Source organism: Chiloscyllium plagiosum, unplaced genomic scaffold (genome assembly GCF_037043375.1).
Source record: "Chiloscyllium plagiosum isolate Xiang-an unplaced genomic scaffold, Cpla_swu_hap1 HiC_scaffold_27, whole genome shotgun sequence".
Lineage (NCBI taxonomy): Eukaryota > Metazoa > Chordata > Chondrichthyes > Orectolobiformes > Hemiscylliidae > Chiloscyllium > Chiloscyllium plagiosum.
The window spans coordinates 35295339-35323051 of record NW_028270165.1 but is presented as its reverse complement, the minus strand read 5'-3'; the positions used below and the strand labels follow the sequence as shown (position 1 = coordinate 35323051).

General features: G+C 47.1%; 1 protein-coding gene across 1 annotated transcript; it reads right to left on the bottom strand.

Annotated features, from left to right (window-relative positions):
• Positions 1 to 11633: 11633 nt before the first annotated feature.
• Positions 11634 to 27476, bottom strand: LOC148143579 (uncharacterized). The gene is made up of 3 exons (XM_087974377.1): positions 27378 to 27476; positions 12530 to 13710; positions 11634 to 12446 (listed from the first exon to the last, which is right to left on the bottom strand). Exons 2-3 carry the CDS (start codon positions 13390 to 13392, stop codon positions 12185 to 12187), a joined length of 1125 nt encoding a protein of 374 aa, XP_087830503.1. The 5' UTR covers positions 13393 to 13710; positions 27378 to 27476; the 3' UTR covers positions 11634 to 12184.
• Between the last annotated feature and the right edge of the window lie 237 nt (positions 27477 to 27713).

Here is a 27713-nt window from a genome sequence, read left to right as displayed (position 1 = left end):
GTACTTTTGATTAATATAGTTGGATATGCTGATAAGCTAACAAACACACTGCTGAGCTGGAGATAGTGCTGCCCCCTCTGTCCAGGAGTAAACGCTGGAAAGGTGATATTGTTCATAGGGAAGAGGATGGTCTCCGGCTCCACTCTGATATCTATCAGCTAGTAAATGTGGCAGAATGATGGAATTTAATCTCCAGGCATTTTGGGAAATTTATTAAGGGAAGGAAGGAAGTAATAAATAGTAGATCCCTACAGAGTGCTGAGGAACAAAGGGTCCTTGCTGTCCAAGTTCAGAGATCCCCAAAGGTATCAGTACAGGTAAAACAGGGGATGAGGAAGGCATAGATTTGTACTTTTTCACAGAGAGGGTGGTGCGTGTATGCAATGAGCTGCGAGACGAAGTGGTGGAGGCTGGCACAAATCTAATTTTTAAAAGGCAGCTGGATGGGTATGTGAATGGGTAGGGTTTAGAGGGATCTGGGCCAAGTGCTGGTAAATAGGATAGATTAATTTCAGATATCTAGTGAGCATGGATGAGATGGACTGTTTCTGTGCTGTACAGCTCTATGGCCATCCACTTCATTTTGAAATGTTTTCACGACCACTTGGAACACCCTGTTAGGGTTCAGAGTGTGCCAGGTCCTGACACCTCCTTCCTCACTCTGGATCAGTGGTGCTGGAAGAGCACAGCAATTCAGACAGCATCCGAAAAGCTTCGAAATCGACGTTTCGGGCAAAAGCCCTTCATCAGGAATAAAGGAAGAGAGCCTGAAGCGTGGAGAGATAAGCTAAAGGAGGGTGGGGGTGGGGATAGAGTAGCATAGAGTACAATAGGTCAGTGGGGGAGGAGATGAAGGTGATAGGTCAGGGAGGAGAGGGTGGAGTGGATAGGTGGAAAAGGAGCTGGGCAGGTCGGACAAGTCCGGACAAGTCAAGGGGATCATGTTGTTGGAGGTTAGAAACTAGGATGAGGTGGGGGAAGGGGAAATGAGGAAGCTGTTGAAATCCACATTGATGCCCTGGGGCTGAAGTGTTCCGAGGCGGAAGATGAGGCGTTCTTCTTCCATGCGTCTGGTTGTGAGGGAGCGGCGGTGGAGGAGGCCCAGCACCTCCATATCCTCGGCAGAGTGGGAGGAGGAGTTGAAATATTGAGCCACGGGGCGGTTTGGTTGATTGGTGCGGGATTCTCGGAGATGTTCCCTAAAGCGCTCTGCTAGGAGGCGCCCAGTCTCCCCAATGTAGAGGAGACCGCATCGGGAGCAACGGATACAATAAATGATATGAGTGGATGTGCAGGTAAAACTTTGATGGATGTGGAAGGCTCCTTTAGGGCCTTGGATGGAGGTGAGGGAGGAGGTGTGGGCACAGGTTTTACAGTTCCTGCGGTGGCAGGGGAAAGTGCCAGGATGGGAGGGTGGGTCGTAGGGGGGCATGGACCTGACCAGGTAGTCACGGAGGGAACGGTCTTTGCGGAAGGCGGAGAGGGGTGGGGAGGGAAATATATCTCTGGTGGTGGGGTCTGTTTGGAGGTGGCGGAAATGTTGGCAGATGATTTGGTTTATGCGAAGGTTGGTAGGGTGGAAGGTGAGCACCAGGGGCGTTCTGTCCTTGTTGCGGTTGGAGGGGTTGGGTCTGAGGGCGGAGGTGCGGGATGTGGACGAGATGCGTTGGAGGGCATCTTTAACCACGTGGGAAGGAAAATTGCGGTCTCTAAAGAAGGAGGCCATCTGATGTGTTCTATGGTGGAACTGCTCCTCCTGGGAGCAGATACGCTGGAGGCGGAGGAATTGGGAATACGGGATGGCATTTTTGCAAGAGGTAGGGTGGGAAGAGGTGTAATCCAGGTAGCTGTGGGAGTCGGTGGGTTTGTAGAAAATGTCAGTGTCAAGTCGGTCGTCACTGATGGAGATGGCGAGGTCCAGGAAGGGGAGGGAGGTGTCAGAGATGGTCCAGGTAAATTTAAGGTCAGGGTGGAATGTGTTGGTGAAGTTGATGAATTGCTCAACCTCCTCGCGGGAGCACGAGGTGGCGCCAATGCAGTCATCAATGTAGCGGAGGAAGAGGTGGGGAGTGGTGCCGGTGCCCTTTTTATTCCTGATGAAGGGCTTTTGCCCGAAACGTCGATTTCGAAGCTTGTCGGATGCTGCCTGAATTGCTGTGCTCTTCCAGCACCACTGATCCAGAATCTGGTTTCCAGCATCTGCAGTCATTGTTTTTACCTCGTTGATTTTAAGCCTACTGCGAATCCTCTTGCAAGGATGCCTGCCTTGAAGAAGTTTTCCTCCTCTCTCTACAAGATTCTCAGGGAGTCTCTCTCCCACTGCAACTCCCAGGTCATTTCCTCTGCCCTGAAGCTCTTCAACCATGTCCTGAAACAAACCCGCTACCACAGCCACGTTTGCTTCCTCAATGCCTGTCTCCGTAACCACCTCATCCCACACGGACTCCGGACCACCTTTAAACCAGCAGAGTTCGGACCCGAATAGGACAAACAGTACAGGCTACAGATTCAAAAACACCAGCAACAGTTCTCCTTCAAGATCCTCCGCTCCACACTTGCAGCAATGCGCCGGCACCTAACCTCGCTACAGTCAGCCCTGCCTCAGCTGAGGGCCACACTCTCTCAGAATTGCAAAGGACCCACTCTGTACTACATCCTCAGGAGAATCCATACTCTCAACAAACAGTATTTCAATTCCATCTCAAACATCAAAAACTGTAAGTACAACAAACTTTTATCTACCCACCTCCATAACCAGCGCTTCTCAAACATTCCAGAAGATTTCCCTGGCCTCGGAAACACCATTAGCCATGCGGCTGATGCAGCTACCACCCCCACGCTGATTGATGATGTCACTTCTGCCCCCATCATGGCCACTCCCACAGCCACTTCCGCCCCTCACATCATCGCCGATGCCACACACTCAGTGACTTCTGCCACGCCTACTGCCATTTCTGCCACTTCCGCCCCCCCACCAGCGCCACTCACCTGCATTCTGCTGACACGCCCCCCACACACCCCACTGTCACTATCCCCACCCCCCAGGACCCCGAGGGGAACACTACCCCTGCTCATGACTCTACCCCCATTCCCCCCACCATCACACCCACTCCAGATACTGGCTCCGACCCACTCCCAGCTCTACACCCACACCAGCTCCCAGCCCTGCCAAGTTTTCACCATCCCTCCAGACCTCCCCCTCACTGAGGACGAACAATCAGTCCTCAGCAAAGGACTCACCTTCGTCCTCCTCCGTCCACGCATCAATGAATTTAATACACGCCGTGACATCGAACAATTCTTCCGTCGCCTCCGCCTCCGAGCTTACTTCCACAATCAGGATTCCCGCCCATCTTCCGAGGACCCCTTCGCCCACCTCCAACACACTGCATTCACCTGGACACCCCGTGCTGGCCTTTTACCTGCCCTCGACCTCTTCATTTCCAACTGCCGCCGGGACATTAACCGCCTCAACCTGTCGACCCCCCTCCCCCACTCCAACCTCTCACCCTCACAACGCGCAGCCCCCCAATCCCTCTGCTCCAATCCTGACCTCACCATCAAGCCAGCGGACAAAGGGGGCACAGTGGTAGTCTGGCGCACTGACCTCTACATCGCTGAAGCCAAACGCCAACTCGAGGATACCTCTTCCTACCGCCCCCTTGACCATGACCCCACCCCCCCATCACCAAACCATCATCTCCCAGACCATACAGAACCTCATCACCTCAGGAGATCTCCCACCCACAGCTTCCAACCTCATAGTCCGGGAACCCAGCACTGCCCGGTTCTACCTCCTTCCCAAGATCCACAAGCCTGACCACCCTGGCCGACCCATTGTCTCAGCATGATCCTGCCCCACTGAACTCATCTCTACCTACCTCGACACTGTCCTATCCCCCCTAGTCTAGGAACTCCCCACATACGTACGAGACACCACCCACGCCCTCCACCTCCTCCAAGACTTCCGTTTCCCCGGCCCCCAACGCCTCGTCTTCACCATGGATATCCAATCCCTCTACACCTCCATCCGCCATGGCCAGGGCCTCCAAGCCCTCCGTTTTTTCCTCTCCAGACATTCCCAACAGTACCCCTCCACCAACACTCTCATTCGTTTGGCCGAACTGGTCCTCACCCTTAACAATTTCTCCTTTGAATCCTCCCACTTCCTCCAGACCAAAGGGGTAGCCATGGGCACACGTATGGGCCCCAGCTATACCTGTCTCTTTGTTGGCTACGTAGAGCAGTTGATCTTCCGTAATTACACCGGCACCACTCCCCACCTCTTCCTCCGCTACATTGATGACTGCATTTGCACCACCTCGTGCTCCCGCGAGGAGGTTGAGCAATTCATCAACTTCACCAACACATTCCACCCTGACCTTAAATTTACCTGGACCATCTCTGACACCTCCCTCCCCTTCCTGGACCTCGCCATCTCCATCAGTGACGACCGACTTGACACTGACATTTTCTACAAACCCACCGACTCCCACAGCTACCTGGATTACACCTCTTCCCACCCTACCTCTTGCAAAAATGCCATCCCGTATTCCCAATTCCTCCGCCTCCGCCGTATCTGCTCCCAGAAGGAGCAGTTCCACCATAGAACACACCAGATGGCCTCCTTCTTTAGAGACCGCAATTTCATTTCCCACGTGGTTAAAGATGCCCTCCAACGCATCTCACCCACATCCCGCACCTCCGCCCTCAGACCCAACCCCTCCAACCGCAACAAGGACAGAACGCCCCTGGTGCTCACCTTCCACCCTACCAACCTTCGCATAAACCAAATCATCCGCCGACATTTCCGCCACCTCCAAACAGACCCCACCACCAGGGATATATTTCCCTATCCACCCCTCTCCGCCTTCCGCAAAGACCGTTCCCTCCGTGACTACCTGGTCAGGTCCATGCCCCCCTACGACCCACCCTCCCATCCTGGCACTTTCCCCTGCCACCGCAGTAACTGTAAAACCTCTGCCCACACCTCCTCCCTCACCTCCATCCAAGGCCCTAAAGGAGCCTTCCACATCCATCAAAGTTTTACCTGCACATCCACTCATATCATTTATTGTATCCGTTGCTCCCGATGCGGTCTCCTCTACATTGGGGAGACTGGGCGCCTCCTAGCAGAGCGCTTTAGGGAACATCTCCGAGACACCCGCACCAATCAACCAAACCGCCCCGTGGCTCAACATTTCAACTCCCCCTCCCACTCTGCCGAGGATATGGAGGTGCTGGGCCTCCTCCACCGCCGCTCCCTCACCACCAGACGCATGGAAGAAGAACGCCTAATCCTCCGCCTCGGAACACTTCAACCCCAGGGCATCAACGTGGATTTCAACAGCTTCCTCATTTCCCCTTCCCCCACCTCATCCTAGTTTCTAACCTACAACAACACGATCCCCTTGACTTGTCCGGACTTGTCCGACCTGCCCAGCTCCTTTTCCACCTATCCACTCCACCCTCTCCTCCCTGACCTATCACCTTCATCTCCTCCCCCACTGACCTATTGTACTCTATGCTACTCTATCCCCACCCCCACCCTCCTCTAGCTTATCTCTCCACGGTTCAGGCTCTCTGCCTTTATTCCTGATGAAGGGCTTTTGCCCGAAACGTCGATTTCGAAGCTTTTCGGAAGCTGCCTGAATTGCTGTGCTCTTCCAGCACCACTGATCCAGAATCTGGTTTCCAGCATCTGCAGTCATTGTTTTTACCTCCTTCCTCACGTCTCCTGTGCATTTTAAATCAATAATACCAGTTGTATGTTACTGAGGTAGTACACAGACACATACAATATAATCAGAATTTCTATTCGGTACAGACATTGATGACTTGTTTCAACTTTGCTGACAGGGTATCAGAAGGGGAGGATCTGCAGACAGAAATCTTGGAAGAAATTCCATAACAAGATCTGACAGAGTCACTCAATATCATTGGGGGGGGGGGGGGGCGGGGGTTGAGTCTGGAAAGAGAAATCCATTCGACCTGCTTCAAAAGGTACTGGACATCAGTGTGAGCAGAGGAGCACTCAGAGAGGAACACACCAGTGAACTGAGCTTTAACTGATTACACAGAATGAGTGTGTGTGTCCCAGTGAGCTGACTATGGGAAGGAGCTTTAACCAGTTATACAGACTGAGAGAAGGGCTGTGGCATTTATTTTACCCTGGAACATCAGAGTCTTAGGGGTTACCTTGGAGAGGTTTATAAAATCATGAGGGGCATAGATAGGGCAAATAGCCTAGGTCTTTTTCCCCAGGGTTGGGAGTCGAAAACTAGAAGGCATAGGTTTAAGGTGAGAAGGGAAAGATTTAAAAGGGGCCGAAGGGACAACTTTTCATGCAGAGGGTTATGCATGTATGGAATGAACTGCCAGAGGAAGTGGTGGAGGTGGGTACAATTGCAACGTTTAAGAGGCATTTGGATGGGTATATGAATAGGAAGGGTTTGAAGGGATATGGGCTGGGTGCTGGCAGGTGGGATTAGATTAGGTTGGGATATCTGGTCAGCATGGGCGGGTTGGACCTAAGGATTTATTTCCATGCTGTACATCTCTATGATTAGCACTCGGAGTGTGGCTCCTTCGTCAGGTGATTTTGGAGAATAAAATCATAAGGCACAGAATGGATGGAAAAACATTACAGTGCACTGAAATGATATATTGAAACACCCTGGATTGTTAAGTATTTCATCTTTTAGTATGGGCTGCTCATATCATTCATTTGTAAATCCCAGAATTTCCTGAAAGACATTTTCTTGAGATAACTCAAGGTTTTATAAGGAAAGGTGACATCTCAGCTCTGACAATGCATTAAAGGTGTGAAATCAGGGTCTGTCTGTATCACAATCTTGAGTCAGACTGGTTCTATTTCCAAAGTGGAACTTACAAAATATTACATGGATTGAACAGCCTGCAGGTTGTGTATATTTTGAGAAAAATAGAATGTTTCTGCAAAAATAATCCTGCAAATACAAATTCACCCCCACGGATGTATATGTGTATATGTGTGTGAATGAGACAGAGGAAAGTCTATTTCGTGCTGTATATCCCGATGTCTACTTGATAACAGATGCTTTAATTCTGCTGGTGTAAATATTGTTGTAAATCATAGTTGGGTATGAATAGTTAGATGTTAGGGAGAGAGAATGCCTCAAGCTGGGCACTGTAAGAACCGTGGGAGAGCACTATTTTTGGTTTACTTCCTCATGAACAAACGTTAAGCACGAGCATTTATTTATTTCTAATTTTGTTCTGTTTTTCTTGTTTGATTCCCAGCTAGGATTACACTCTGTGTCTGGATGGTTGACAGGCTGGGGGATTGTGGCTTGGGTCTTGATTGAATGTTTTATTGTTCCAGAAGGTGTAGAGGTGGGGGGGGGTCAAAGCTTCAGCAGAAATCCAGCAGAGCAGAACAGACCAATATCTTACTCTGTGGGTACAGGGACATCAGAGGACAGAGAAATCAGGACCTGAAATCCAAGCTGACACCAGACTTCCCTGTGATTAGTGCTTTGATGAGCAGCATCAACCCTCTACCTTCACCGAGCTTCCCATTTGACTATCACCTCAATATTCAGGATCCAATCCTTGTCATCCTGAAGCCATGCCTCTGTAAGGAGTCTCAGATCATAATTATTCTCTTCAATGTGTGCAGTCAATTTTGTTACAATGCACCACACATTCAGAAACATCGTTTTTAGTTTCAAGTTTTGTGATCTTCAGAATCCAGTTTTGATTGTTGGTACATTTACTCACCTTGTCCCTTTCTATCGTCCTTTGATGGTCATTTTCCACATCACTACATTGCTCACCGGCCTTGATTTGGATTGGCCATGCTAAATTGCCCATAATGTCCAGGCATGTGAAGGTTAGATGGGTTAGCCATGGGAAATGCAGGGTTATAGTTTCATAGTAAAAGAAGTAGGAGTGGGCCATTTGGCCCATCAAACCTGCTCCACCATTCATTATGATCATGGCTGATATATCCGTCGTCTGAGATCCTCCTCCCTGCATTGTCCCAACTACCCTTAATTCCATACCATGCAAATACCCATCCAACTATGTTTAGAATATACTTAATAAAGATGCCTCTACTGCTTCCTTGGGCAGAGAATTCCATAGATTGACTACTCTCCAGGAAAAGCAGTTCCGCCTCATCTCCGTCCAAAATCTACTCCCCTCAACTTGAGGCCTGGTCTCATCCACCAGCAGAAATCACTGGATAGGGTAGGGCTTCATCCCCACAGTGCAATGAATTCCCACTTTCCACCAACCTCTCAGATGTACTCACTCACTCGGTTGCTGTCTCACAAATGAAAGACTTCATTGTAACTTATTTTGCTCCCAGTAAGGGCACAACATCTTGGAAAGCTGCTCTGAAAGTCCAACCACACATCTGCATTCACTGAACAAAATTCGAGTGTTACAGCTCAGAAACAGACCGTCTGGCCCAACTTGTCCGTGCTGACCAAATATCCTAAATTAACCTTGTCTCATTTGCCCACATATGGCCCATATCCCTCTAAACTCTTCCTATGCATGTACCCATCAAAATGGGTTTTAAATGTTGTACCTGTTCCAGCCTCCACCACTTCCTCTGGCAGTTCGTTCCATAGATGCACCACCATGTGTGTGAAAAGGTTGCCTCTCATGTCCCTTTCCCCACTCACCTACCCTGGGGAAAAGACCTTGGGTATTGACTCTCCCTGCCCCTTATCAAGGTTAACGCTCAGCATCCGATGTACAGAAAGTGAGACCTGCAGATGCTGGAATCAAAGTCTAAAAGTGTGGGGCTGAAAAAGCACAGTAGGACAGGCAGCATCTGAAGACGAGGAGAGTTGACATTCTAGGCCCGAGCCCTTCATCAGGAATGAAGGATGGATGTACAAAGGGGCCTCAGTGTTCTTCTACACCAGTCATCAGACAGATGCAGCAAGCAATCAGCAAGGCATATGTATGGAAGATGAACTGGGATTAGAAGTGGGGATGTCTTCCTGTATTTAGGGGCCCATTGAATATATTCAAGGTTGAGTTCATCTGTTTTTTGAACAACAGAGTGCGGATTTTTATGTTGTGTGGATGAAGTGGTTTTTTTTTTGTTGAGAGTAGCTTATGTATTGGATGCAGGTACAGTAGCTGTGAGAGGCCCTTGCGAAGTGTTGTTTCTGCAAAAATCACAAGACTGAGTCACGGCGGGGGGATATGTTAAGTTAGATATGCTTGCAAGCAGTTACAAGTAGCTGCATCTTGCTTCTGCAAAAATCACAAGGCAGAATTGTGAGGATATATTCCAAGAAATAACTAACTAAAGGAGGTGGATTAGTGGTGCTGGAAGAACACAGCAGTTCAGGCAGCATCCAAGGAGCCCTCTGGTTTCCAGCATCTGCAGGACTTGTTTTTACCTGACTAAAGGAGGTGGTCGACTGGTAGAAGCAGATGTATTAACATGACCGTAGCAATGGTCACGCATATAGGGAGTTAGTATGAACAAGATAACCAAATAAGACCCTGTGTTGCATCAGCAAAAGTAATAAGACCCAGCTATCGGTTGGGGAGGGGGCGGGGTTGCACGCCACAGACAGATGTGGAAAAACGATTAGATTAGCAGAAGTAAGAAGGGAGTCTGGAACAAACTCAATCTTCATTCAGGGAGAGAGCAGCAACTTCCGAAACTCGTGTTCCAGCTTCTGCATTCAGACAATAGGAAGGCTCTGATTGGCAGGAGGACCAGTCACCTTCCGGTCCTCCAGCACTCCTGATTGGCCCACCAAAAGAAAGTCGCGAGGCACTTGCGTGCAGCGAGGGGCATGCGCAGTTTCATCCAGACGCCGGCGAGCACGCGCAGTCTGATCTCTGGCGATGAGGCTGTTACTGACAGAATTTGTGTCCAAATGCCAAGAGAAGTAAAAAAGGGGAGCTGCATAATTTTTTTCCCCCTGTGATATTTACCTTTCCGATACGCCCCATGACTTTATAAATCGAAATAAGGTCACCCGACAACTTGTGGTCGTCGATAGGGCGACCAGAAGTGTCCTCAGTCCTCTCCACGTGGTCTCACCAATATCCTGTACAACCACAACGTGATGTCCCAACTCCTGCACTGAACGGTGTGAACAATGAAGGCAAGTGTGCTAAACGCCTCTTTCACAACCCAGTCTACCAATGATGCAACTTCCAAAGAACTATGTCCCTGATTTGGAGATGCCGGTGTTGGACTGGGGTGTACGAAGTTAAAATTCACACCACACCAGGTGATACTGCAACAGGCTCATTTGCAAGCATTAGCTTTTGGAGCGCTGCTCCTTCATCAGGTGGTTGTGTCTTATGATCCTGCTCCACAAACACCCCATGAAGGAGCAGCGCTCCGAAAGCTTGTGCTTCCAGATAAACCAGTTGGACGATAACGTGTCATTGAGAGATTTTTAACTTTATGTACCAGAACCACTCCACGCTGCCCCGCCCCCCCATGAATCTGTTCTAGAACACGATGCAGGGCCCTACCATTAACTGTACAAGTCCTGCCCTTCCTTGTTTTAGCAAAATGCAACCCCTTGCCTTTGTCTGTCACTGGCTCAGACACACACACACCCTAACACTCACACCATATCACAGGCTTATACTCCATCTCTCTCACACACTTCTCAAACTCGCATGCCCGCACACACACACTCATGCACACACAGTCACACATAAGTCTATGGGGTGAATTTGCATTTGCAGAATTATATTTGCAGATATATTCAATTTTGATCAAAAAGCACACAAACTGCATGTAATATTTTATAAATTCCTACTTTGGTTAATAGAACCAATCTGATTCAAGATTGGGATACAGACTCGAACCTCACACCTTTTATGCAGTATCTGAGCTGAGACGTCACCTATTTTTATAAAACCTTAAACCATCTCGAGAAGGTGAATTAAAAGTAGTTCTGGGGTTTACATATTAATGAACTGAAACCTGCAACCCATGGTAAAAGATGAAAGACTAATCCGCAATCTAGATTTGTTCAATATCTTATCAGTTGCATGATACCGTCAGCTTTTGCTAGAAATTCTGTGTCTTATGATTCTGCTCCACAGCTACCTGATGAAGGAGCAGCGCTCCAAAAGCCAGTGCTTCCAAATAAACCAGAAGGAAGATAACCTGGTGTTGTGTGATTTTTAACTTTATCCACCCCACCAGTCCAACACCGGCACCTCCACATCATTTCCAGTCGACACAGCCCACACCTCCCAGTGCTGCCAGGAAACTGTACAATGACAATGGGATGATGTAGTTCCCGCACTCCTGAAAAATTCATAATTTCTAACAATACTGGCTACTCATTCACTGCTGCAACCAATACACAACATTGGAAACATAGTACAGGAGACTGTCAGAAATGAGCACAACTGGTCAGGCAGCATCTGAGGAGCAGGCAAATCAACATTGCCCGAAAAATGTAGATTTTCCTGCTCCTTGGATGCTGCCTGACCTGCTGTGCATTGCCAGCACCACTCTAATCTTGACTCTGATCTCCAGCATCAGCCGTTCTCACTTTCACCTGTAAGAAATGAGCAGTTTTAAAACAACAACCTGGTTGCAATTCAAAGCTTTCAATGAGAGTCTGAACTTGGCGTGAAGTTCAGGTAATCTTTATTGCGACCCAACTTTGTTACAGCTTCAGAATCTCCCAACAGAAAGGCATAGAAAAAGTAGCAATGTTTTAAAAACAGCTCACAGTCAAAGTGCACACACTCCCTCCAACCCCTCACTTTCTTCATTATCGGTCACCACCAAGTTGCCCTTTGTAATTGGATCCTTGGTACACCCTTAACCTGGAGAAATTATTGCCTCACTCAGCATTTTCAACCCGTATCCTGTATCCAAGTAAGTTGGATGGACAGTGCAGAGTTAATCATACTGCTGTGGGTCTGGAGTCACGTGTAGGCCAGACAGGTAAAGGATGCAGCTGGGACGACTGAGTGAATCCTCTCCCTAAAAAAGAACTGCGTGAATCAGGTGGGAGTTTTCTTCCACCCCCACCCCACCGACAATAGTTTCACCGTTAGATTCTGAACTCCAGATTTCTGACTAAATTCCAATTCCACCATCTGCTGCGGTGGGAATCGAACCCGGGAGTCCCCGGAAACAGGTTGATAGTCCAGTCGATAATGGCACTTGGCCGTCATTCCTTCAATCCCCCTGCGATGGCACATGAACTCGCTGGTGGCTCCGCAGGTAGGAGGAGCAGGTGAAGGCCTTCCAGCACTCGGGGCAGCGAAAGGGCCTCTCCTCCGTGTGGACCTGCTGGTGCCTCAGCAGGTTAGAGGAATTGCTGAAGGCCTTCCCGCACTCGTGGCATGGGAACAGCCTCTCCCCTGTGTGGACCCGCCGGTGGGTCAGCAGGTTAGTGGAATGCCTGAAGGCCTTCCCACACTCGGGGCAGCTGAAAGGCCTCTCCCCGGTGTGGACCCGCCAGTGGGTCAGCAATGAGAAGAATACCTGAAGACCTTCCCACACTCTGTGCAAGGGAACAGCCTCTTCCCAGTGTGGACCTGCTGGTGGCCTAGCAGGTTAGAAGAATTGGTGAAGGCCTCCCCGCACTCAGGGCAGCTGAAGGGCCTTTCCCCCGTGTGGACCTGCTGGTGCCTCAGCAGGGTGGAGGAATTACTGAAGGCCTTCCCGCATTCAGGGCAGCTGAAGGGCCTCTCCCCTGTGTGGACCCACTGGTGGCTCCGCAGGTGGGAGGAATTGCTGAAGGCCTTCCCACACTCGGGGCAGCTGAAGGGTCTCTCCCCTGTGTGGACCCACTGGTGGCTCCGCAGGTGGGAGGAATTGCTGAAGGCCTTCCCACATTCAGGGCAGCTGAAGGGCCTCTCCCCCCTGTGGACCCACTGGTGGGTCAGCAAGTGGGAGGAATTCCTGAAGGCCTTCCCACACTCGAGGCAGCTGAAGGGCCTCTCCCCCGTGTGGACTCGCCGGTGGGTCTGGAGGTTGGAGGCCTGGGTAAAGGCCTTCCCACACTCAGGGCAGCTGAAGGGCCTCTCCCCTGTGTGGACTCGCTGGTGGGTGTGGAGGTTGGAGGCCTGGGAAAAGGCCTTCCCACACTCAGGGCAGCTGAAGGGCCTCTCCCCCATGTGGACCCACTGGTGGGTGTGGAGGTTGGTGGAATCGCTGAAGCCCTTCCCACAGACAGGGCAGGGGAATCGCCTCTCCCCAGTGTGGCTGTGCCGATGAGTCTCCAGGGCAGACGGGAAACTGAAGCCTTTTTTGCAGTCGCCACACTTCCACGGTTTCTCCACGGGGCGGGATTCTTCTGGTTTCTCCATGGCCGGAGCTTCAGCCACACACAAACGTGTGCAGAGCCTATTCCCCACAGTGAATTCCTCTTTCCAGGCCATATAACTGCTTCAGGCTCCACACTCAGTGCACTGCAATGGTAGGGTCTCTCATCCAGTCCCACTGATGCTGAAAACGTACTCAAACAGGAACCAAAACGCTTTGCTACTTCTCACAGAATCATAATTGAAAACGGTTGCAATCCCGATGGATTGAGTGACTGTCAAAGTGAGGACTGCAGACGCTGGAGAGTCAGAAAGTGTGGCGCTGGAAAAGCACAGCAGGTCAGGCAGCATCTGAGGAGCAGGAGAGTCAACATTTTGGGCATAAGGCCTTCATCTGTTGATTTTGAAACTTCCATCTTCAGATCTTCAAATGCTCTGTAAAAAGAGATTACAAAAGCCATCACTGTCAGTGCAGAGTAGAAATTCTGAACAAGGAATTCTACTTTCTGTGGAATATTCTTTTCTTTTGTTATTCCACAAAATTGAAAGCACCATCCCACTCTCTCTCCCCCTCTGTTCTCACTCCACTCTAACTAATTCCCTGAAGGTGCTGATTCAGAATCTTAAAGGGGCAGAAAAGCAAAAACGTCAAGACTGCCATCTCTCTGCATTTTGGATAACTCCACAACACTGGGATACAGTTGACAGTGAGCAGGTCTGATTCTGGGAAGCAAACATAAGTGTGTCAATTCATGGGGTAACCTGCAATGCAGCTATTTGTGGAACAAAATGGTTAACGTCCCCAGGAAGGTGGGAGCAAATTGAGACATCAAGGAATTAACACCGACACACTTCAGTGAAACTCTTCTGCTCCCAGTCAGGGCAAAACATCTTTGAAAGCTGCTCTGAAAGCTCAGTCTTCACAACCACACTTCTGCTTTCACCAAATATAATTAGAGTCATACAGCACGGAAACAGACCCTTTGGCCCAACTTGTCCGAGCTGACCAGATATCCTACATTAATCTAGCCACATTTGCCATCACTTGGCCCCTATATGGGCCGGGGGCTGGCAGCTGGGACTAAATTGTGTTGGCTATCTGTTCGGCAAGAATGAGTTGAACCAAAGGATCTGTTTCCGTGCTGTACATCTCTATGACTCCAGTCGCATTTGCCATCACTTGGCCCTGATCCACTGAACCCTTCGTATTCATACACCCATCCAAGTGCCTTTTAACTGCTGGAATTGTACCAGAACCCACCACCTCGTCTGGCAGCTCATTCCATAACTGCACCACCCTCTCCATCAAAAACGTTTCCCCTAAGATCTCTTTTACATCTCCCCACCCCGGCCTTACCGGAAACCTATTACCCTCTCGTTCTGGACTCCCCCATCCGAAGGAAAAGACCTTGAGAATTGACCCTATCCATGCCCCTCAGGATTCTATAAAACGTCTGTAATGTCACCCTTCAGACTCTGGGGAAAACAGCCCCACCCCATCCTTCCATCCCTCCTCGCCCAGGTAATTAAGACACATAGCTGAGTTTGCAGAATCTGCTCCCTCCCTGGATTCACTCCAGCTGCTGCAAGTGAACAGATTTCCACCCCTCCCCTCTCTCGCCTTCCCAGGATGAACAATTCCTCCAGAGGGAGGGAGTTTCACTCTGAAACTGACAGGGCCACTTCCGCGCATTGTGACGCCATCAATGGGTCGGGGGTGGGGGAGGGTATGGGAGACGGGGCAAGAGAAAGGGGTGGGACGAGATGCGGGGCTCGGCCGGAAGCGGGACCCCGCACTCCGCCTGCGCTGCCCTGCACAGTTTGCAGAAATTCCTTCCCTTCAGAGAATCCCCAGTGTAGAAGCAGGCCACTCGGCGCAATGAGTCCACACCGACCCTCCAAAGGGTAACTCACCCTCAACCATTCCCCTAGCCTTTTTGCTCAAAACTGTTAGAAATGGGGTAAAGTGTTGTTATTGCAGATGTAGAAAAAGCATACAGAAAAGGGGTACAGCAAGAGAACTATTAACCCTGCAGGTATTTAGGGACTTTTCAGTGTATAATTGTGGTTAATTAAATGCTAACATTGGTGTGTAATTACGATAACAAAAAATTCTTTTTGTAAAATTATGCTTTCAGCAAAAAGCTGAGATAACCGAAATGCTTGAGCTACACAAAACGATACAAGTTAATGAAATGTCCGAGGATGGAATGTACCAGCAGAATTGATACAAAGTGTGAAACCAGATCTTGACAAAATAAATGTATGTGTCAGCATTTACAGAAAGGAAGGTTGCCAACCTGGGGAAGGGGGACGTAATAAGGGTGGAGCGCAGCTGGGCAGTGGTCAGGTACAGTAAGAGAGATTGGGTAATTAGGAGTCTGGAGAGATGCTCTCACTCAGCTCAAAGGGTATAACTGTACACTAACCTGAGTGCTAATTTGCTCATTTGCTTCTGCATTTGATGCCCTTTCGTGCAAGATCGTAGAATAAATTGTCTTGTTTCCAGTTTTGGTGGTCTCGTCTAAATTTTATTAAACTTGTTTCTAAAAGATTTGGGGGCGTGTTCCAGGATCCCAAGCTCCGAACGCTCGGCATTCTTGGAGAAACGGAGAAGGTGCACCTCGCTAATTTCGGCGATCTCTAGTTTCCCCTTGTTGCCGAGGCGGCTCTGGGCGAGTGTGATCCGGACTGGGAGACCCTGGAGACCGGACGGGCAGACGCGACGCAGCGGGGTCGGTCGGGTAACTCTTGTGCACAAGACCCGGGTAAGAAAAAGGTCTTAAATAAGTATTATCTGGGTGACTGGGGTAGGCAGCGGGTTTTGTTTTGTTGTCAGTCTTTGCCACGAGCGAGGCGCACTAAGACACGGCGGGTTGGTCGGGTAACTCTTATGGACTTAAGACCCACATTCGCGGGCGGCCAGGATTTGCAGCATTACTTGCTGTTTCGCCGCAGTGCGAAGGGCAGTAAGACGTGGTGGTTCAGTCAGGTTACTCTTGTGTACATAAGACCCGGGTAAAGGTAAATTTCGGGCGACCTCGATTGACAACATACTTTGCTGTCTGGTATTGCCGCGGGACGGGGTGCGCATTCGACCAAGTAACATATGTGCACAGACCAAGGTATGAAAATTGACCTTTAAGTATTACCTTGGTGGTTGGTTCCGTACGAGAAGTACGGGGGAATTGGCAACTTATAAAAATAGAGAATAAAGGTCTTTAATTGGCTAGGTTAATCTAACAGGTAAGGTGTCTAACTGATTCGATCACCCAGCCTTAGACGGGTTATTAAGAAGGGAAACCCCCACGCGGAGATTAGGACCCCGAAGTGGGTGTGGAAGAAGGTAACACCGAACTTCAGAGAGGTTAATTGAAATTATATAAAGAAAACGGCCGAGTATTAAAATGGGAAATAAGAATAGCAATTTAGATGTAGAAGGGGACATGAGAGGGACGTTCGAGGACCACATCCCAATGGACAGTCCTTGAGGAAAAATGTTAAGAGATTGGAAGTACAATCCTTGGACGCGAGGAAAGGATAAAAAACAAAAAGATTAAATGTCAATGAAAAACAGCCTTACAGTCAGGAGGAATCAGATCATGCTTCGTATCAGAAGGGCTAGTAGCTGAAGGGCTACTGAGGGTGCACTTCGTAACTAACTTATGGCAGACGCCCAGAAAAATATTCAAAAGCTAGAGGAGTCGTTGCGGGAAACTCAAAGTGTCTGTGAGACATGGTGTCTGTGTGAGAGAGAAAAGAGCTGTACAGCTAGTAGAAAGTTTAACACTTTGTGATTCAGTGTGAATGCACATTTGTTTGTTGGTGATTGAATGTTCCCTGGAGCTTGAGATCCGGGACTGTTTTGAGTCTGATTTCTATTATGGAAATTTTAACATCGTTTTTTTTAAGGTTAAGGATTTTGCAAGATTATGAAATAAAATGTTCTTTTTACAGGTCATGACTGCTTTCCTATCAGTTTCTAACTAATCCCTTTTATCCTTACATAAAAGCGATTTATGGAGGACAGTTGAAGTTTTAACTTGAATAGACAAATCCTTTTAAGGCAGCTCTGGTTATTTCACGACCTATAGCATTGTAATTGAGCAATGACTGGTCAGGACTACTTGGGAGGACTAGTTTTGGATTTGAATCAGGGGACTGGAACCGGGTGATTGTGGTGGATTTCAGAGTTCGGAACTGTGTGCATTTTGCATTTTGAATATTAAACACTGAATAAAAGAATTTATAATATATAAATATATATTTACAAGTAAGATTCCAAAATGTATAGTTAGGAACAGGCTTTAAAGAAAAGCAAGCATCAATTGATAAATTGTATTTGAGATTACAGGGAGCAAGAAAAATTGCAATATTTCTTTAAAAGAATCAAGGTTTAAACAAAACATTGGGTGAGGAGATGTTACAAAAGGGAGGAGAAAGGATCGGGGAGGAGATGTTAAGGGGGCTGGTAGACAGGAACAAGGATCAAAGTGGAAATCCCCACAGGCAGGATGTTATTACTGTGGAAAGACAGGTCACTTTAAGAGAGAGTGTCCAGATCCGAAAACGGAAGTAAAGGCAGTGTCGTTTATGAACCTTGATGAAAAATAGGGGTGTCAGGAGTTCCTCCCCCGGGGACCCACCAGGAACCCTTGATAAATTTAAAGATGGGACCTTACAAAGAGGACGTAGTTTTCCTAGTCAATATGGGGACAGCAAGGTCATCCTTAAATTTTAAGCCCAAGGGAGTGGGAACAAAAACAAAAGTTAATTGGATTGTGGCAACAGTTTTGTGATGAGAGGCACGAAGAATCAGTTTTGCGTTCATGATGAGATATTGCCACCAAATTGGGGATTTGATTAACTGCAAAAGGTGCTATTGAATCTGTTGAGGTTCTTATAAATGAATGTGCTTGAGCAAAAATATATAATTAATAATTAATATTTATAATAATTCAATTGTGTTAGCCTGAATCAATATTAATTGGCAGGATTCCTTCATACATTCTCAGTGACCTGTCTTATTGATTCATGGTTAATTTAAAACATGACTGCATTAATTCATTGTTAATTAAAGAATGGTAAACTACATTACTGGCCAGTGTGTGTGCAGGCAGTGGTAGCAATAGCCTTATTGGTAGAGGAGAGTCGGAAACTTACTTTTAGGGGAGCCTTAGTAGTCAGCACCCCACATCAGGTACGGTCAGGAGAAGAAAGGGGCATGATTAGAAGAGCTGCTCTGAGGGAATGGAAAAGAGAGATCCGGTGGGTGAGGGAGTGATACCAGCCAAAAACAAATTCCCCAATGTGGACCCACATTGGAAGGGTATGGATGAACATGATAGAGGAAAAATGAGGGACTTACGAGAAATGGTCATTTTGGGTATTAAAGAAGCAGCACCTAAATCTCAGAAGTTTTTTAAAGCTTTTCAAGTAAGACAGGAAAAGGAGGAAGCCCTGTCATCCTTTTTACAGAGATTAAAATAAGCCACTAGAAAATATTCGGGAATGAATCCCGATGATCCGGTAGCACAGGGACTTTTAAAGGTCCAATTTGTGACTAAATCATAGCCGGACATACAAAAGAAATTACAGAAATTAGAAGGCTGGAGTGAAAAACAGATAGATGATCTGCGATATGAGGCACAGAAAGTGTATGTGAAAAGGGAAGAGGAGAAACAAAAACAAAAACAAAAAGGTAAAATAATGGTTGCAGCGGTTGAAAAAACTACGATAGACAATGTCCAAGGTTAGGACGACAAAGAGAAGCGGTATCATTGATGATTTTTGATGAAGATTAGGGGAGTCAGGGGTTCCCTCCTCCTGTGACCCACCGGGAACCCTTGATAAATTTAAAGGTGGGACCTGAAGGAGAGGAAACAGTATTTTTAGTGGATACGGGAGCAGAACGATCATCCCTAAGCTTTAGATTAGATTAGATTACTTACAGCGTGGAAACAGGCCCTTCGGGCCAACAAGTCCACACTGACCCGCCGAAGCGCAACCCACCCAGACCCACTCTCCTACATTTACCCCTTCACCTAACACTACGGGCAATTTAGCATGGCCAATTCACCTAACCCCTGCACATTTTTTTTTTGGATTGTGGGAGGAAACCGGAGCACCCGGAGGAAACCCACGCAGACACGGGGAGAATGTGCAAACTCCACACAGAGAGTCGCCTGAGGCGGGAATTGAACCCGGGTCTCTGGCGCCGTGAAGCAGCAGTGCTAACCACTGTGCTACCGTGCCGCCCATGTTAAATTAACTAACAAAGGTCTCAAGGTTTCTGGAGTAAAAGGCAAAGAATTCTTAAATCAGAATGCAGGACAATGGCTCACAGACTCCAGGATCTTGAAATATGAGACAATCTTAATAGAACAGAATGACCTTGTGTTAGTCACAGACAGTTGCTTGAATCCAACTGCATTTCTGTGGCGGAGAGAGGGGGGTAGCCCCTGGCAATCCAGAACATGACTGTCTTGATATTACTGAATATCAGACTAAAGTGCGAATGAACTTAAGAGACGTACTGTTGCATGCGGGAGCTCGGTTGTTTATCGATGGGTCCTCCCGGCTGATTGAGGGTAAAAAGCACAATGAATATACTGTAGTAGACAGGATAGAGGGAAGCATTATCGAGGCTGAAAGACTGCCTAACGGCTGGTCAGAGTTCAATGATAAGTTTTTAAAGAACTATACTGTGGCGCTCGGCTCTTCTTTGTCTATTCTTAGGAATAAAAGCCTGTTGGTACAGACACTGCCACTCAAGTTTGCAGTACATCGAATACAACCGGGTGATTGGGTCCTGATCAAGACCTGGAAAGATACCAAACTGCACCCGTGCTGGGAGGGACCATTCCTAACCCTCCTGACTAGTGAAACTGCTATTCGGACTGCTGAGAAAGGGTGGAGTCATCACACTCGCGTTAAAGGTCCTGTGAATGCCCCAAAGGCGGAGTGGCACGCTCATCCTACAGACAACCCTCTGAAAGTTAAGAAAGAAAGAATGAACGGAGACAAAAGACTCTTTTAACGTTTGCTGATATATATATATATATATATATATATATATATATATATATATATATATTGTTATTGATTGTAAGGGCTGTGTGACACCTAAAATGTTAAGACAGGACAGTAGGCAGAGTTCAGAGATGGGTAGATACTGGTATAGTATTGTAACGTTAGTAGTACTAACTATTCAAGGAAAAGCGAAAAATCACTTCACTACGCTGTGCCAGAATTATGCTAAACAAGAGGGACTTGCCGACTGTTGGGTCTGTGCAGAGGTCCCACACCAAGGCGAATCTGGAATCCCCCCCTCAGTAATATTGCTCACTAAAAAAAGTGTACGATGTACAATAATTTGATGTGGGTTCAAATAATACAAAGTGGAGATCTGAAAGGAGCAAATATAACTTTGCGGGATGGTTCCCAAGGCCAGCCCCGAAAAATCAGGGCCCTATTGATAGTCTTAGAATTTCCCCACCGAAAGGAGCAGTAAATACCACCTGTTTCTGTAATCAGAATGATGCTGCACTTTTCCAACTGGGAAAATCATCTTGTGTCCACACCAGTCAAGCCATTGCCATGACCACTTCCCGAATATTAAACGGAACATATTGGGTATGCGGTCTGAAGGCCTATCCATCCCGGGGAAAAATATGTTCGTGTGATCAAATGTGTCATGTTATGAAGTTGACGAAACACTTCCCCAAAACCAGAAAGGTTGGAGTGGCTGCTGTTACCTCGCTTATATAGTCCCTCACCTCCGAATAGAAAAGCATGAGCCCAACCTGAGAAAGGAAGGGGGGATAAGACGCAAGACCAGAGAGGTCTCAGAAGGAGACCGTCTACTGTGGACACTACTCCCAAACTACGGCACTACAAGGGCAGGGGTGGAAATACAGAAATAGCAGCTGCCCTTGAAAATTTAATTAATGATACCACCGGCGCGATGGGAGAAACTCGGCCATAACCACTGAAATGATTGCCACAAGACTGACAGCTTTACAGAATCGAATGGCTTTAGACTATCTTTTGGCCGAAAAAGGGGAAACCTGTGCTCTGATTGGTAAAGAATGCTGCACCTTCATCCCAGACACCTCTTCCATAGTGGAAGATAAGGCAGAAATAGTAAAGAAAAAGATAAGCAATATGAGAGAAATTGAAGATGAACTCCGAAAAGATGAAGGATGGGGATGGGGTAACTGGAGATTGACCGGGTGGGAAAACGGTTAGTGAATTTAGGCATTTATGTGCTACTAATAATTGTAGGTTTACTGATAGGGGTTTAATGTGTTAAAATGGATAATGACTAAGCTGGTAATGTCTTTGGGAGGACAACAACCAATAATGGTACAAACTTAGAAGGACAGGAATGACTAGATTGTGAACCTCGATACCATAGGGTGAAAATAGGGCAGAAAATAAGATTGCAAAAACAACAAATGGTTAAGAAAAGAAATGGGGGAATTGTTCGAAATGGGTAAAGTATGTTTTTGCAGATATAGAAAAAGCATACAGAAAAGGGGTACAGCAAGAGAACTATTAACCCTGCAGGTATTTAGGGACTTTAGTGAATTTAGTGTATAATTGTGGTTAATTAAATGCTAACTTTGGTGTTTAATTACTATAACAAAAAGTTCTTTTTGTAAAGTTATGCTTTCAGCAAAAAGCTGAGATAACCGAAATGTTTGAGCTATACAAAACGATACAAGTTAATGAAATGTCCGAGGATGGAATGTACCAGCAGAATTGATACAAAATGTGAAACCAGATCTTGACAAAATAAATGTATGTGTCAGCATTTACAGAAAGGAAGGTTGCCAACCTGGGGAAGGGGGAAGTAATAAGGGTGGAGTGCAGCTGGGCAGTAGTCTGGAAGGGCTTATGCCCTAAACGTCGATTCTCCTGTTCTCTGGATGCTGCCTGACCTGCTGCGCTTTTCCAGCAACACATTTTCAGCTCTGATCTCCAGCATCTGCAGACCTCACTTTCTCCTCAGTGGTCTGGTACAGTAAGAGAGATTGGGTAATTAGAAGTCTGGAGAGATGCCCTCACTCAGCTCAACTGTACACTAACCTAAGTTCTAATTTGCTCATTTGCTTCTGCATTTGATGCCCTTTCTTGCAAGATCGTAGAATAAATTATCTTGTTTCCAGTTTTGGTGGTCTCGTCTAAATTTTATTAAACTTGTTTCTAACAATACTAACGCTCCTGACTAATGCACCTAACCTGCACATCCCTGGGCACTATGGGTAATTTAGAACTGCCAATCCACCCTAACCTGCACATCCCTACACACCATGGATAATTTTGTATTGCAAATCCCCCCCTAACATGGATAAAGTTAAACATCACACAACACCAGGTTGGAGACTAACAGGTTTGTTTGGAAGCACTAGCATTTGGAGCGCTGCTCCTTCATTAGGTGGTTGTCAAGAATAAGGTCATAAGACATAGAATTTATGGAAAAACAGGACAGTGTCCATGTCATTGAAATGACATGTTGAACAAACCTGGATTGTTCAGTCTTTCATCTTTTCGATTGGGTTGCAGACATCATTAACATGCAAATCCCAGAACTACCTGTCAGGCACCTTCTCAAGAGAACTTCAAGTTTTATAACAAAAAGTGACATTTTAGCCCAGCTCTGCAAGTGAAGTGTAGTGCGGTGCGGTCATGAGAGAGAAAAATGTCTATTTCCATCCTGTATGTCTCTACCTATTTGAGAACAGATGCCTTACTTCTGTTGGTGTAAGTATTGTTGTAAATCATAGCTAGGTACTAATAGTTAGATATGAGGGGGAAGAGAATTCCTCAAATAGGGCAGTATAAGAATCCCTGGAGAGCTCTATTTCTGGATTACTTGCTAATGAACAAACATTAAACACAAGCACCTATTTATTTCAAATTTGGTTTCATTTTCCTTGTGTGATTCCCTGCTGTGACTACACTGTGCCTGGATGTTGACAGGCTGGGAGATTGTGGGTTGGGGCTTGATTGACTGAATGTTTTATTGTTCCAGAAGGTGTAGAAGGGAACAGGGAGATCAACAGAGGACAGAGAAATCAGGACCTGAAATCTGAGCTGACACCAGACTACCAGACTACAATGATCAGTGCATTGATTAGCAGTGCCAACCCTCCACCTTTACCTAGCTTCCCATTTGAGGACACCCTCAATATTCAGGATCCAATCCTTGTCATCCTGAAGCCATGTCTCTGTAGGAGTGTCAGATTGCAATTATTCACTTCAATGTATGTAGTCAATTCATTCACTTTTGTTACAATGCAGCACACATTTAGACACACCATTTTTAGTTTCAATTTTTGTGATCTTTAGAATCTAGTTTTGATTGCTGGTACATTTACTCTCCTTGTCCCTTTCAATTGTTCTCTGATGTTCATTTTCCACATCACTACATTAGTCACTGGCCTTGATTTGGATTGGCCATAATGTCCAGGGACGTGCATGTTAGGTGGGTTAGCCATGGGAAATGCAGGGTTATAGTTTCGGGGTAATAGAAGCAGGAGTAGGGCCATTTGGCCCATCCAGCCGCTCCGCCATTCATTAAGATCATTGCTGATCTATCCATTCTCTCAGCTTCTCCTCCCTGCATTATCCCAACTACCCTTAATTCCCCTACCATTGCAAAAACCCATCCAACTGTGTCTTGAATATTCTTAATGAAGCTGCCTCTACTGCTTCTTTGGGCAAAGAATTCCATAGATTCACCACTATCCAGGAAAAGCAGTTCCTCCTCATCTCTGTCCTAAATTTACTCCTCCTAATCTTGAGGCCTGGTTTCATTCACCAGCAGAAATTACTCAATAGGTAGAGCTTCATCCCCACAGTGCAATGAATTCCCACTTTCCACCAAAATCCTGGATGCAACTCATTCAGTTGCTGTCTCACAAATGCAAGATTTCATTGTAACTTCTTCTGTTCCCATTAAGGGCAAAACATCTTTGAAAGCTGCTCTGAAACTCCAGCCTTCACAATCACACTTCTGCTTTCACCAAAGATTAGAGTCATACAGCACGGAAACAGCCCATTTGGTCCAACGTGTCCGGCCAAACAGATATCCTAAATCAACCTCATCCAATTTGCCTGCATGTGGCTCATATCCCTCAAAACCCTTCCTTTTCATGTACCCATCCAAATGCCTTTTAAAATTCTTCTTCACCTCAAACATATACTTTCTAGTTTGGACCTTTCTACTTTGGCAAACGTAACTTGGTTATTCACCCTATCCATGCCCCTTACGAATGTCTATAAGGTCACCCTTCAGCCTCCAGTGCTCTAGGGAAAATATCCCCAGCCATTTGAGTCTCTCCCTGTAGCTCGAACCCTCCAACTCTGACAGGAGCCTTAAAAATCTTTTCCGACCCCTTTCAAAGTTTCACAACATCTTTTCTATAACAGGGAGACCAGAAATGAATGCAGTCTTCCAAATGTGGACTTACACAGCTGCAACATGACCTCCCAATTCCTGTACTCTCTGCTCTGACCAAGAAAGGAAAGCATACCAAATGCCTTCTTCACTATCCTGTCTACCGGTGACTCCACTTTCAAGGAACTATGAACCTGCACTCCAAGGTCTCTTTGTTCTGCAACACTCCCCTTAACGGTGTCAGTCCTGCCTGGATTGCTTGACCAAAATGCAAACTACACACCTCTTAAACTAAACTGCGACTTCTTGGCCCATCAGCTCACCTGATCAATTCTCATTCATAGTGAACTCTGTTTCCTCTCTTATTCCTTTGAAGTTGAAAATCTCCACCCCACACACCCTCTCTCCGTTCTCAGTTTGCTGAACCTAATCCCTGCTGGACCTCATCCTGAAGGGTCTGCTTCATGCTGATTAACAGGCCCACACTCAGGGTGGAGAGGGGGTGGGGACCTAATTGAAACAAGGAATACTGAACAGCTTGGACAGAGTGGAATTTGGAAAGGTGATTCCATTGGTTGGAGGGATTAGAACCAGTGGGCACAGCCTTAGAGTAAAGGGAAGACCTTTCAGCATGGAGATAAGGAGAAACTTCTTCAGCCAGACAGCGGTGAATCTATGGAATTCACTGCCACAGAAGACTGTGCAGGCCAGGTCACCGAGGATATTCAAGAGTGAGATGGAGACGTTCTTGAGTCTCAAGGTGATGGAGGGTTACGGAGATGAAGTGGGAGAATGTGGCTGAGGAACCTATCAGCCATGATTGAATGGCAGAGCAAATCTTGAATGGTCCAATTTCTGCTCCGATGCCTTATGTTCTCTTGCTGTCCTGGACACACACAGAGTGCATTGGAAGCAGGAGTCGGCTGTTTGGTCTTTCAAGCCTGCACCAACATTCAACAGATTATCGGCAGATTCACAACCATCGAGATGAATAGGTTGGGACTTGTTCACTGGATTACAGGAGGTTTAGAGGTGACCTGACAGAGGTTTATAAAATCACGAGGGGCAGAGATGAGGTGACCGCTGGTATCCTTTCCCTAAGGTGGGGGTTTCAAGTTTAGGCAGCAAATTTGAAGGTTCGAGGAGAAAGGATTTTAAAAAGGCGGGGGGGGGGGGGGAGCACTTTTCTTTTTACACAGAGTGGTTTGTATGTGGAATGAATGTGGATGCAGGTTGAGTAACAACATTTAAAAGACATTTGGATAAGTATATGAATAGGAAAGGTTCGGAGGAATATGTGCCAATCACAGGTAGGTGGAATTAGTTTAGTTTGTGAAGAGAGTCGGCCTTAGACTAGTTTGACTAAAGGGTCTGGTTTTGTTGGTGTCTGACTCTGTAACTGTTCTATACTGGTGTTAAATCATTTACTTGCCTTCCCCCAGAAACATCCACTTCTTTGGTGTTCAAAAATCAGATGAACTCAGCCTTGAATAATATTCAATGACCCCCTAACGCAGGAAGACATCCCCACTTCTGAACGCAATTCCCCTTCCCTTGCTGATTGCTTGCTGCACCTGTCCAGGCAAAAGTGAGGACTGAAGATGCTGGAAATCAGAGTCGAGATTAGAGTGATGCTGGAAAAGCACAGCCAGTCAGGCAGCATCTGAGGAACAGGAAAAATCGACATTTCAGGCAAAAGCTCTTCATCTGCACCTGTCTGACAACTGGCAGTGACTGGTGTAGAAGGATGCTGAGGTCCCTTTGCACATCCACACATCATTCCTGATGAAGTGCTCGGGAACGAAATGTCGACTTTCCTGGTCCTCGGATGCTGCCTGACCTACTGCCTTTTTCCAGCCCCACACTTTGACTCTCATCTCCAGCATCTGCAGTTCTCACTTTCTCCACATCCCAATATATCGCCATTTTAACAATACATCTCCTTTCTGCTTTTTTTTCCCCGCAGCAATGGCTATAACTTCACATTGAGATACTGCATTTGTCACGTGTTTGTAAATTGTGGTCTTATCTACATTGGGAAGACCCAGTGTAAACTTAGGGAACAGTTTGGCGAACATCACAGCTGGGTCTGCAGAGGCTGACCAGACCTCCCAATCACCACTTATTTTAATTCCCCTTCCCACTCCCTTTCTGACAAGAACATCTTAGGCTTCCTCTATTGCCACAACGAACCAAACCGCAAATTGGGGGAACAACACCCCATCTTCCGCCCGGGCAGCCTACAGCCTGTGGGACTCAACATCAAGTTCTCCAATTTCAAATAACCTCCCTTTCCATCCCCCGACTCCCTTCTCAGCCCCGTGCCCCTCATTTCCACTTCTCCCTTTCATTAACCTGATTTCTTTCACCCATTGACTCATCAGGCCGTAACCTCTCCCTGTCTTCATTTATCCCCACTTTAGTCCCCTGCCCCAGCACCCATCCCCAGTCCTGAAGAAGAGTTACACCCAAAACATCAACTTCTCCACTTCCTGATGCTTATTGGTTTGCTGTGTCGTTCCAGCCTCCTGCCTGTCTATTTTGCCAATTGAGACACAGACCTCGACCATGTTTCCAGAGTCTGTCCCCTCCCTGGGTTCACTCCCTTTCCTTTCAGTTCCTGCAAATCAACAATTGAATCCCAGAATGAAAACGAAACGGAAAAGGGGGCGAGAAAAGAGAGTGCTGTACTCACAGATCTTAGACAGAGGAAGGAATTTGCAGTCTGGGTGAAGCTCAATGTTGATTCAGAAAGAGAGGAGCAGGAGTAGCAGCTTCAGAAACTCATGGTCCAATTTCCGCATTCAGACAATGCTGTGGCTCTGATTGGCAGGAGGACCATTCTCCTTCCGGTCCTCCAGGGTTCCCTTCTGGGCCATCAAAGGAAGGTCGCGAGCCTTTTTTTGCGGAACGTGATGAGCATGCCCAGAGTTTTGCTGATACCGGTGGGCATACGCACTGCGTTGCTGACACCGGGTAACATGCGCAGAATGCTCACTGGGGATGCTGGTGTTCCTGTCAGATTTTAAGA